This window comes from Sorex araneus, chromosome 7 (assembly GCF_027595985.1).
Source record: "Sorex araneus isolate mSorAra2 chromosome 7, mSorAra2.pri, whole genome shotgun sequence".
NCBI lineage: Eukaryota > Metazoa > Chordata > Mammalia > Eulipotyphla > Soricidae > Sorex > Sorex araneus.
The window spans coordinates 9,752,372-9,765,759 of record NC_073308.1 but is presented as its reverse complement, the minus strand read 5'-3'; the positions used below and the strand labels follow the sequence as shown (position 1 = coordinate 9,765,759).

The following is a 13,388-nucleotide window of genomic DNA, read 5'->3' as shown; positions in this document are numbered from 1 at the left end:
CCAGAGCCCCAAGGAGTGATCCCCGAGCAGAGTCCTGAGCAATGCCAGGTGTGGCCCCAAACAAAACCCAAAACCAGGAATGGCAAAACTGAGATCAGTGAGTGCTGATTCCACTGACTGGAAACCCACTAACCTACGAGAGCAGTGACAGGCGCCCTTAATCCTGAAATCCCTTTCCCATGAAGATGGTGCTTCTGACCACTTCCAAATCTCATAAGAGGAGAGGCTCCTGAGTTTAACTTTTCTACTGTTTGAGGCCAGTGAAGTAAGATAATGCAAGCAGTTTTGCTCCCATAAAGCACTGCACTGTCGCACTGTTGCTCATCAATTTGTTCAAGCGGCACCAGTAATGACTCCATTGTGAGACTTGTTACTGTTTTTGGCATATCAAATACGCCACGGGTAGCTTCCCAGGCTCTGCTGTGCGGGCGAGATACTCTCGGGAGCTTGCCAGGCTCTCTGAAAAGGGTGGAGGAACCAATCCAGGTCGGCCACATGCAGGGCAAATGCACTGCCCACTGTGCTATCGCTCCAGTGGCTCCAGCTGCATTTGCACAATTGGTTATCCCGCAGTACTTATAAAACTAAGGACTGGAAAAAAAAAATAAGTGGATGTCACTAACGAAGATACACCTTTTGTTCAACTGGCTACAAGGAAGAGGTCTCAAATTGTATTGTAGGGACTTTCTTTCCAAAGGCAATCTTTAGTTAAAGTTACTGGAAAAATATTCTACAGAATCTCTTTCACTGAACAAGATTGTTAGAGAAAAAAAGAATTTGAGACTGGAATAGTACAGGGGTTTAGAATGCTTGCCTTCTAAGTATATGGTAATGCGGTAACAAATTCAAATCTCTTGCCCCCTTGAGTGCAAACATGACCCTAACAGATGTGTTATCTGCAATCCCTAGCATCCTTGCAAGCATTTCAACTGAAAGATGTGAACCCAGCAGCCAGAAAGTCCAGGTCCATCCAACATACTTCTACTGTTTTGTCTTAGAGGTATTATTTATTTTCTGACTCTAAACAATGTTCTAGGATTACCTTAAATAGTGGTTCAGCCCTAGAACCAGTTCTTCCAGGGACTCTAGCTCTTCTCACTCGTCCCAAGCTGCTAGCTGCTTACTAGGTCTACTTTAAAATGTAAATCGAGGGGCTGGAGCGATAGCACAGCGGGTAGGGCGTTTGCCTTGCACGCGGCCAACCCAGGTTCGATTCCCAGCATCCCATATGGTCCCCTGAGCACCGCCAGGGTAATTCCTGAGTGCAGAGCCAGGAGTAACCCCTGTGCATTGCTGGGCGTGACCCAAAAAGCAAAATAAATAAATAAATAAATAAAATGTAAAGTGAGGAAACATGCTTTAAGATGAAAGCAGACCGCCAAAGTCTAGTTCCACTCTTTCAAGGAACTCAGTGATTTCCAATAACCAAACTGAATGTCCCCAGTCTGAGAAATACTGCTATTAAGAGAACTGGCCGTTATTACCTCGAAAAGGAGAGGACTTGTGTTTCCATGGCCCCTTGAATCAATAAGATGAGGGTCAAGATTTTAGCCCTGCAACTTCATTTATTTAATGACCACATAGTGATAGGGTGGAGGATAAGAAATCAGACTTTTAGTGTAAAATTCTGAAGTGGGAAACCTTCCAAACAGAAGGAAATACAGGACACAATGTCACGTTCTTCAAAAAAATAGAGAGACATGTTAGTAAGCCAGGGAAAAAATGGAAAGTCTATAGGAGCATTTCTCAACCTTTCCCCCACTGTGGCCACTTATGACCTTGTGTCCTACCTGTGGCCCCTCTCTGTTTTTCCTGGTCTCCTATCATAGTTCCCAATGTCCTGTTTTCATCATATGCACCCAGGTGGAGATATATTGGTCTACAAAATTAAGAATATTGGATTTTAAGCCATTCCATGGTGCGCTCACAGACTCCACTGTTTCAACACAGCAGGTCCCCTGAAGTATACAGTTTTGAGAAATGGAAACACTTTCCCACAGACTTGGGGAGCGCCTACAGCCTTCCACACACTGTGGCATTTTTCTTTTCTCATCAGTATTATAAGGTTAAATGAAAGGGAGTAATTCGAGTTCCTGTTGCAAAAGACTAAGAAGGGATGTGGGTTAATAATGATGTGATGAAAAGTTTCTGTGGATTAAAACCTCTCTCGTGCAGTATTAGTCCACGTTTCTTATCTTGCTCCCATGTATAGATGAAAAGAGTAAGAACAGAAGGGAGATACGTGCTGAAAGTAGACTAGAGATTGAACACAATGGCCACTCAATATCCCTACTGCAAACCACAACACCCAAAAGGAGAGAGAGGACAAAATGGAGTGCCCTGCCACAGAGGCGGGGTGGGGTGGGGGAGGATGGGATTGGGGGATGGGAGAGATACTGGGTTCATTGGTGGTGGAGAATGGGCACTGGTGGAGGTATGGGCTCACGAACACTGTATGAGGGAAACACAAGCACAAAAATGTGTGAATCTATAACTGTACCCTCACGGTGACTCACTAATTAAAAAATAAAAATTAAAAAAAAAAAGAATTCTTTAACCTGTTGAGTTTCCTCCAACTCAGCAAATACCTTAAATGCTTGAGATTTGACCTCTCTTGGGTGGAGAAATGGGGAGGGTTAGTTGGTTTGGGGAACCACACCCAGTAATGCTCAGAGATTACTCCTGGCTCTGTGCCCAAGGATCACTCCTGGTGTTAGTATCATTCCACTCCCTATAAAATCTTTTTTAAATTCAGAATCTTGAATAAATCTTGAATAAACAAGCTTATACATCCATACATCCCAAAGATTATATATCTAAAATTCAACTATCAATAACTTTGTAAACCGTGGTTCTTTAATAAAACTTAAAAATCACTTTAAAGAGGTTCAAAAGAATGCCCTGCCACAGAGGCGGGGTGTGTGGTGGGGAATGGGATGGGGGGAGGGCTCCTGAGATCATTGGTAGTAGACAATGGGCACTGGTGGAAGGATGGGTACTCCATCATTGTATGACTGAAACGCAAGCACAAAAATTTATAAGTATGTAACTGTACCTCACAATGATTCATTAATTTAAAAAATTAAATAAAAATAAAAAGGAGCTGTTATTATCAGCCCCATTTGGCAGAGGAGGACATGAGGCTCTGAGAGGTTAAGACGCCCCTTCGAGAGAATGGGCACTGGTGGAGGGATGTAAATGATCACTGTATGACTGAAATGCAAACATGAAAGTTCATAAGTTTGTAACTATACCTCACAGTGATTCACTAATAAAAAATTAAAAAAAAAAAAAGAAAGAGGTCCAAAAGACTTGGGTATTTTGCTGCAGGGAGTCACCTCTCACTATTGCTACCTAGAGCATGTATTAGAGTCTTCTCTGGGGTCAGAGCAGGGTACACCGCTGGGGGTGGCCCAAAAGAAACAAACAGAAGTCTCATGGATGATTCTTCTGAATAATGCTCAGGGTGCTGAGAGCCCAGAAAAGCTAGGACATCACAGCACTTGTGCTCACTTTTGTTTTTTTAGGAGAGGCACATCCAGCGGTGCTCAGGGCTTACTCTTGGCTCTGCACTCAGGGATGCCTCCTGGCAGCTCAGGGAACTATATGGGGTGCTTTGTGAGATCTAGGCCCACTCGGCCGGCCTGGTATGATCTTCTCTGTGTAGAAGCTTCTAGACGCACACAATCCCTTGCCTCAGATGCCCCAGTGTCCCAGAGGCATTAGCTCCTGGGTCTCCCCAGGCTCACCCTGATAGCTCTGGGGACCATACTTACCTTCCAGTCCCAGTCATTGATTTAATCTCGCATTTGTCCCCACACATTCATGCAGTTACTACTGACCCACCCCCTGCACCCAGCCTGTCCGGGCATCTGAGCGGGGTGAAAAGGCTCTTTCCCAATGCAGATCCTCAGCCACACAGCCTGTGACTAAGGGAGCCAGCCTCCAGGTCAGCAAGCAGCCTCACCGTGCAGCCCGATTCCTACCCTCCCTCTCGGCCCAGCTCTCCTGAACCTGCACCCTTGGCCTACTGCCCACACTGTCCACTTGTGCAGCCTCTTCCCAGGGACATCACCAGAGCTCCTGCCTCTCAGGAAGTCTCTCCATCCCTCATGGCCAGTCTACAGACACCTCACAGGGCAGACTTTGTCACCCAGACTCGAGAGTGGCATCTCATGCTACCTGGCAGAGCCCTGTCTGTAGACACACCGGCACAGATAAGGATGCTGCCTTTCTAAACCATCTCCTGACTCACCCTGACTCTCTTTGAGGTTCTGAAGCAAACAGCGGAGGCACCTGGTCCTCACTGACTGCACACCAACTGACAGTTTCCTCTGCAGAAAGCTGAGCCAGGGCCCCCCGGCATTGCCTCCCCAGCCCAGCAGGGCAGAGTTTCACAGAATGAAACGTCTCTCCACTGGGATCTCGTGGAAAGCCACTTTCCCAGGAACACAGCTCACCTGGCGCCCTGGGCGCTCTGCAGCCCTCTGTGTCCTGCAGACAGCTGCCTGCCCGGAGCCTGCCTCCCAGGCCATTGGTCTGGCCACCAGAGGCATTGAGGTGGGTGGGAACGGGCTCAAAGGTGGGGTCCAACTCCAAGATGAGCCTGTTGAGCTGCTCGATGGAATGGTCGATGTCCAAGGTGGGCGAGCCCAGAGAGGGGTCTGTGCTCAGGTCCAGGCTGGTCCCGTTCACCAGTCCCATATCTGAGAACCTGGGTTTGCAGGCCCTGCCCAGAGAGGGGCACTGTGTGTCCAGGGGCTGTGGCCCTTGCCCCAGGCTCCTGTGGACAGCCCCCCTGCGGGGCCCCCTGGCAGGTATGACCAGAACACTGGGCTGGGCCTGCAGCAGGCCAGAGCTGTCTGCTGAGCCCCGGCTGATGAGTCTGGCCTCTGACTCGGGGCCAAAGCCATACTGATGTGTGGCCACCATCTGCTGCTGGCGGACCCAGGTCTGCGTGGAGTAGCCGCTCTGCCCAAAGGCCTGCGTCTGGGCAGACACGGATGGCTCCCTCAGCAGAGGCTGCGGTGGCCTGGGCTCCTGGCCCCCCAAAGCCTCCTCCGGCTCATACGAGGGCACCCCACTAGGGCCCTGCGGCTCTTCTCCAGGGCTGCCGAATCCATCGGAGAGCAGTGAGTTCTGGCTGGTCTTGTGGCAGGTGGAAGGGCCCAGGTGGGCTGAGTGGGGGCCCTCGGAAGAGGACAGGGTCCCGATGCTGTCCACACTGTGCAGGTCGTGGCTGGGCACCTCGTCATCCAGGATGTCCGTCTCCCGGTCCCGGGGCATGCCATCTCCGTTCACGTGGACCTGGGCGGGCACAATGTGGCGAGTCCCGCTGTACTTGCTGTGAGCATCAGTCATATCCTTGACGTGGCTTCCAGAATCTTCTAAGCCAAAGCCACTGAGAAGTTGGTCCAATTCAGCTTTCTCCTGGGGGCTCAGGCCCCTCTTGGGCCCCAGAGCCAGGCGCTCCTCAGTCCTGTCTGTCCTGGCGGATGTGGTGGAATGCCCAGAGTCGCTGCTGACCGAGAGCGTGTGCTCCCCGTGGTCTGGGCTGCTGGTGGAAACGGCAGCTGGGGGCCCACCCGGCTCGGACGTGCTCTTCTTCCTCACCTTGGCGTAAAGACTGCCGTCCACGGGGCCTTGAGTGTGCAGCACTGGGAGGGGAGAAATAAGAAAGAGACTCCAGGTCAGCTGTGGACAGGGCACAGGACTCTTCAAACAAGTAACGTGCATTTGCTAAGGAACAATCCCTAACGCCTGAGCACTAGCAGTTGGGGACAAACAGGGCTCAGGGACCCTCCCAGCCAATGAGTGCTCCAACAACAGGAACCACCATGGAAATAATCTGAGTGCTCCAACATACTCGGGAGCCAGAATCCTTTGGCCTCGAGACGCAGAAAGAACCACCCGTTTAAGATGGGATGCCCCGCCCTTGCAATCATCATGTCTGGAGGATTCAGTTCATTTCACCGTTTGTTTCATGGCTGAGCTCTGCTCTGACACCCCCAAGAGTTCCCCATGACGCATGTGACGAGAGATAGCCCACACTCAGTCTACGAAGTCTCCCGAGCATCCCCTACAGGACCAAAGAGCACAGTCTTAGCCAAAACAATACCTGGTCTTTAAGCCTGCCACCAACTCACTGTTCCGCAATCTAAAAGTGGAACTCAAGGAAAAGACACTTCCAAGGCTTACTTCAGGTCAAGGGAGCATGAGCGATGCCGGGGATGGACCCCAGCTTGGCTGCATGCAAGCAAGCACCTTCCTGCTGCTGTCTCTCCCTGGCCCCTGTGGGTCTGTCCACTTAGCACAGAGCTTCTGTGAGTGCACAGCAGGCCCACGGAGCAGCTCTGCAGGCAAACCTGATCGACAGAACAGAAGGGTTCTTGCCTTGCATGTGACTGGCCCAAGTGCAATCCCCAGCACCCCGTATGGTCCCCCAGCATGCCAGGGGTGGTCCTGAGTACAGAGTCAGGAATAAGTCCTGAGCACTAATGGGTGTGACCCAAAACAAAACCAAAAAAATGTGGGTGGGGAAAACAAGCCATGTTCCCACTATGACTCAGCCCAGGGTGTAGCTCTCATGGCATTTAGTCACTCCCAGCCCTCACATTGCTGGTGAGTAGAATGGCTAGCAGGGTCCAGGCCTGAAGCTGATCAGCAGCAAAGGGAGTTCCCTGACTGCCTTCAGTCGCTCTTCCCATATCATTTCTTCAGACCAAGAGTGATGTTGTAATCACACAACACAGGAGGTACTTCAAGCCCCTGGAGCCGCAGTACACAAGGTGGGCCGGGCAAGGCCAACCTGTGAGGACCTGCCAGCACCCTGCTTTTTGCCTGTCACTCTAGCTGTGAGACGTGGTCGGCAGTTTCTGGACTGTTTGAAATACAAGGCAACATGGCATTTGGGGATATTACACTGAGCGCATGAACCCAGCTCCCCTGGCAAGACTGTGTCCGGGGAAGCATGAGAGGGGAGGACAGGAGACATGGGGCGAGTCCAGAGGGAAAAGCACCAATTTCGTCCTGAGAACAACTGAGGAGGACCCTGCGAGGGGGGTAGGGCACACCCCCAAGTGTGACTGCTGAGTTTCCAGGTGGCAGGGCTGGATCAAGCCTCAGGAATAACTCAAGGGACTGAGATGAGTACTAGAGTTTACCAAGCACCTATTAGAAGACAGGGACATCTTTTTCTCATTTTCTCTCATCCCCCCTCTCCTTTTTTACAGTCTAGTCTACCTAGCCAACTAGCCAGTATTACTGCTGCTTCATCAAAGCAGGAAGGAAGAAGATTAATGAAAATTCATTAATTAACGGGGAAGGAAATTAATGGGGAACAGGAGTAAGGTATACAGTGTGCATCGGGGGAGGGCAGGGAAGGGTAGAATAGCTATATATTAAACCACAGACTCAACAGCACTGGAAACACAAGATCCAAACTACAATCAGCAAACTTCACAACACACCAGTCAAGGTGGCTGGTGAGTGGGTACGGGAGGGAACATGGAAACACCATGGAGAGAAGTTGACACCGGCAGTGGGACTGGTATAGAACATCATATGCCTAAAACTCAAGTCTCAGTAACTTTGTAAATCACGGTTCTTTACATTTAAAACTGTCACTGTATCACTGTCATCCCTTTGCTCATTGATTTGCTCAAGGGGGCACCAGTAACGTCTTTATTGTGAGACTTGTTGTTACTGTTTTTGGCATATCAAATACACCACAGGTAGCTTGCCAGGCTCTGCCGTGTGGGCAGGATACTCTCGGTAGCTTGCTGGGCTCTCTGAGAGGGGTGGAGGAATCAAACCGGGGTCAGCCACATGCAAGGCAAAAACGTGCTAGCCACTGTGCTATCGCTCCAGCCTTAAATTTAAATTTTAAAACAAAATAGAAAAATAAATATAACTACTTGAGAAAGCAACTGCACAATAGAAAAATACCCAGCACTACAGGAGAATCAGAGGCCCCAAATTCAGCAGTTATGATGCAGAGATGCAACCAGGACCTGGGTCCATGTGGCCTCCAGTCCACTGCGTTTCACATTCAGGGAGTGCAAGAGGGCACACACCAACAGCTCCATCCACAGGCCACCAGCCACCACTCTCGGAAGTGACCCTGGGCTGGGTTGCAGGAGATTCTGCCAATTCAGTAAGAGGAGACCTGCAACCACCAAGCACGCACAATGTCACCAAAAAGGGTTGGAGAGCCACAACGGGGTTAAGGAACTTGCCTTGCGTGTGGCCAACTCTGGCTTGGTCTCCGGCACTGCATCTCAGAGAACCGCCAGGGTCTCTGAGCAGAGAGCCACGAGTAAGCCCTGAGCACTAGCTGGGTGTGACCCAAACACACCCCTAAATGCCATCTCTACAGTTCTGAAAATATAAGATGTACCCCAGATCATTCTTTAAAATGATGGAACATTTTTAAGCTCTGATAAATTCATGTCCACTGGGGAGTCAGAACTCAGATCAGACATCAGTTCCTGGGCAAGGGTTTATGCCAACTCTCCCTTCGGACCACCAAACCGCATGGTCTGACACTCACTCTTAATTTCACTTTCCAGTGAAACCCTCATTTAGTGTGTCCTTGTTTGAGTTTATAAATATTGGTATTTATATTGAGATGAGTCAATTATATGAGATTACCTAGGTGAGAATGCTATCAGGAAGAAATAGTACTTTTGAAAAAGAAAAATATAACCACAGCTGCTGGTATACAACATCCCATAATCTCAGGCCTAGCTAGGCCTGGATGTAAACGACCTTTTCTGTTATTGTTACTGTTACTTTAACTGTCTTTGATACTGTTTCCATTGGCTAAGTTAATTTGTATATTCTGCCTACGGGGCTGAATATCATTTGTTAGTACATCAACCTACTAAATAAAAGGAGGTTGAACAGGTTGCTCTCCGGCAGGCCACCATACAAAACCCTCGGAGACAGTCATGTGATCCTCCCCCAAAATGTGTATTTCTTCTGGGAGTGAAATGCCTCGGGCTGTCAAGTAAAACTGCAACATTGTTGCAACATATGGCCCCCGGATGCCGGGCTCGAAGATAAAGCTCAGTATTGAAGAAATAGAGAAAGCGGAGAGATAAAGAAAGGGAATTAAGAAAGATAGAAGGAAAGAAAGGAAAGAAGAAGAAAAAGGGAATAAAGAAATAGAGATAGATAGAAAGAAAGGAAAGAAGCAAAAGAAAGGGAGTAAAGAAAGAGATAGAAAGGAAAGAAGAATAAGAGAAAGGGAATAAAGAAATGTAGATGGAAAGAAGAAAAAGAGGGAAGAAGAAGAAAAGGAGAAAGAAAGGGACAAAGAAGAAATATAAACAGAGAGAAAGAAAGAAGAAATATAGATAAGGAAGGAAGAAGAAAAAGAGAAAGGGAGAAAGAAGAAATATAGATAGAAAGAAAGGAAGGAAGTAAAGAAATAGGAAGGAAGAAGAAAAAGAGAAAGAAAGGGACAGAAAAGAAATATAAATAAGGAAGGAAGAAGAAAGGGAGAAAGAATATTGATAAGGAAGGAAGAAGAAAAAGAGAAAGAAAGGGAGAAAGAAAGATAGGCAGGAAGAAAGGGAAAAGATGAAAAGGAGAAAGAAAGGGAGAAAAGAAATAAAGAATAAATAAAGGAAGAAAAAGAAAAAGGGGCAATGGGCAATTCTGTAACTTCTCAGCAGGATGCCTATGTTGACACTTTGAAATCGCTAACAAAAGTAGCTGGTCTGCCTTTAAAGGAACAGATAATAAGATGCCTCGTTGAGAGGGTAAAAAAGTATTGTCATTCAATGTCCGCGAAACCCTCCACGATATTGAAGATAAAGGTATCTTCAAAGGTGGCACGGAACTAAGCAATCTAGTAAAAACAGAGATCAACAAATGGGACTACATTAAACTAAAAAGCTTCTGCACCGCAAGAGATACATTGACCAGAATCCAAAGACTATCCACAGAATGGGAAAGGATATTTACACAATACCCATCAGATAAGGGGTTGATATCAAGGGTATATAAAGCACTGGTTGAACTCTACAAGAAGAAAACATCCAACCCCATCAAAAAATGGGGCGAAGAAATGAACAGAAACTTTACCAAGGAAGAAATACGAATGGCCAAAAGGCACATGAAAAATTGCTCTGCATCACTAAGCATCAGAGAGATGCAGATCAAAACAACCATGAGATACCACCTCACACCACAGAGACTAGCACACATCCAAAAGAACAAAAGCAACCGCTGTTGGAGAGGATGTGGGGAGAAAGGGACCCTTCTTCACTGCTGGTGGGAATGCCGACTGGTTCAGCCCTTCTGGAAAACAATTTGGACGATTCTCAAAAAATTAGATATTGAATTCCCATTTGACCCAGCAATACCACTGCTGGGAATATATCCCAGAGAGGCAAAAAAGTACAATCGAAACAACATCTGCACATGTATGTTCATCGCAGCAATGTTTACAATAGCCAGAATCTGGAAAAAACCCGAATGCCCCAGAACGGATGACTGGTTGAGGAAACTTTGGTACATCTATACAATGGAATACTATGCAGCTGTTAGAAAAAAGGAGGTCAAGAATTTTGTAGTTAAGTGGATGGGCATGAAAAGTTTCATGCTGAGTGAAATGAGTCAGAAAGAGAGAGACAGACATAGAAAGATTGCACTCATCTATGGTATATAGAATAACAGAGTGGGAGACTATCACCCAAGAACTGTAGAAATAAGTACCAGGAGGTTGACTCCATGGCTTCGAGGCTGGCCTCACGTTCCGGGGAAAGGTCAACTCAGAGAAGCGATCACCAACTACATTGTAGTCGAAGGCCATGTGGGGGAAGGGAGTTGCGGGCTGAATGAGGGCTAGAGACTGAGCACAGCGGCCACTCAACACCTTTATTGCAAACCACAACAGCTAATTAGAGAGAACAGAAGGGAATGCCTTGCCACAGTGGCAGGGTGGGGTGGGGGGGAGATGGGATTGGGGAGGGTGGGAGGGATGCTGGGTTTACGGGTGGTGGAGAATGGGCACTGGTGAAGGGATGGGTTCCCGAACTTTGTATGAGGGAAGTATAAGCACAAAAGTGTATAAATCTGTAACTGTACCCTCACGGTGATTCTCTAATTAAAAATAAATAAAATTTAAAAAAAAAAAAAAGTATTGTCATTGGTTTAAGCCAAAAAATATAGAACAACTCAATCTAGATTTATGGATAAAAATAGAGAGAGAACTGTGTTATGCATAGAAAAATGGAGATTTGATCCCAGCAAGGAATGGAGGGCGTACAATTGTATTGCTGCTGCCCTGAATTTTTCACAGTTTGACTTTGAGTATGAGGAGCCTTCTCTCTCATCTTCTCATACGACTCTCTCCACTAATTCATCAAATTCTAAGGCAACTTACAGGGAAACTCCTGTGTTAGAGGAGAAAAGTGGGGAAGAATCTTTGATGTTACCAAAATTTTGTGCTAAACCAACAGCATCTGTCTTGTCTGGTGAATCATATCAAATTGATGATTCACCTGCCCGGTCTGAGTCTGACAGCATCAAGTCAGACACAGAAAATTTGGTTTTAAAAGAGGATGTAAACTCCCAAGAGTTGAGAAAAGTAAATGAAAAATTAGATAAATTAATTAGACAAATGAAGTACCTTGAGATGCACCTCCCTTCTGAAAGAAAGATAATGCCTGCTGTACAGGGTATCGCTGATCCTGACCCTTTGGCAGTTCCTTCCCCTCAATTATATAAGAATAGGGAAGAGGAATCTCTGTATTGCCATTTTAAGCTTACTCTTGAGTTGCATTCTCTGATGCAAAAATATGAAGCTTCTTTATATAAAACAAAATTGAGTCAACAGACTACTCAGTTTATGGCTTTTTCAATTGTTTGCAATCCTGATACACAAAGAAAAAGACAGGCAGGGGAATATGAGCCTGTTCCTTTTAAGTTTCTTTCCTCGCTTAAGCAAGCTGTGTCCACCTATGGTGTTACTTCTAACTATGTGCTAGCCCTTCTAGAAAATTTTGCAGAAGCTAATACTGCAATTCCGTTTGATTGGCAAACTCTTGCAGAGTGTTAGAAAATTCTCAATATGTACAATTTAAATCCTGGTAGAGAGAAGAGGCTGAGAAATTTGCTAGAATTAAAACACCAAAACAGGTTGATAACACTTTGAACCAGATTTTAGGCACTGGCAAGTGGGCTTTAGTGGAAGAACAAGTCCGTTTAGAGGCAAACATTTTAGAAGCTGTCAATAAGACCTGTCTAAAGGCATGGGGTTATCTTGAGACCTCTGCAAAACGTACTATGTCATTCACAAAAATCTTTCAGGAAGCAAATGAACTTTACACAGATTTTATTGCCAGACTCCAAGACTCTCTTGAAAAGGCTATACCTGATGAAGGCCTTCGTGAAATGCTTATGGTAACTTTAGCAGTGGAAAATGCTATAGCAGACTGCAAAAAGGCAATTCAAACTGCTAAGCTAATGGGAAAAAAACTCTATGGATGATTTTATTAAAGTATGTAGGGAAGTGGGAACACCAACCCATCAGGCACAAATAATAGCTGCTGCTTTTAAAAGAGTAAACCAGATAAAATGTTACGGCTGTGGAGCTTTGGGACATCTCAGACAAAATTGTACAAGTATTAGCTCTAGGATGAGAAAAGAACCAGGTGTCTGTAGAAAATGTTGGAAGGGGAAGCATTTGGCCAATGAATGACATTACAAAAGAGAAAGAATTAGAAAAGATAATGAGCTGTCAGGAAACGGGAGTCTGGGCTCGACCTGGGGCCCCTTCAATAATACGGGAAATCTTCAATAAAATCTAAAATTAAGATAAAGAGTTCTTCATCCCCTACCATGATAACAATCAATAAACCAAAAGGCATTAGCAAGAAACTATCCTACACTGACCTTGTAAGAGCAACAGAGGGAAGTGTAGCAGCTGATATTTCAGTTTTACAGGATTTGTTTCTGACTCCTCATAAAATTTATAAAATTCCAACTAATGTTTATGGCCCCCTTCCAAAAGGAACAGCAGGATTGATCTAAAGGAGAAGTAGTATGATTCTGTGAGGTGTTAATGTAAAAGTGGGACTCATTGACAGTGATTTTGTGAATGAAATCTCAACTGTAGTCACTGTCCAAGCGGATATTAGAATATTAAAAGGGGAACATATTGCTCAACTGCTTTTGCTTCTGTGCATACTAGGAAAAAATACAGGCATGAAAAGAAAGGGTGATTTTGGAAGCACTAATGCAGAAATATTTTGGGCAAAAAAGATTACTGATGATAAGCCTACTTTGGTTATGACATTTGAGGATGGAACAAAATTGTAGGGTATGTTAGATTCAGGTGCTGATGTTACTGTTGTCGTCTCCCATCATTGGCCTAA

General features: G+C 46.1%; 1 protein-coding gene across 1 annotated transcript in view; it reads right to left on the bottom strand.

The window, feature by feature from the left end:
* Nucleotides 1-13,388, bottom strand: part of TNS3 (tensin 3) — a 269,039-nt gene that overhangs the window by 82,811 nt on the left and 172,840 nt on the right. Inside the window, exon 16 of the mRNA XM_055144430.1 lies at nt 4,461-5,657. Coding sequence (XP_055000405.1) covers nt 4,461-5,657 — 1,197 coding nt within the window. The remainder of the gene's footprint in view (nt 1-4,460; nt 5,658-13,388) is intronic.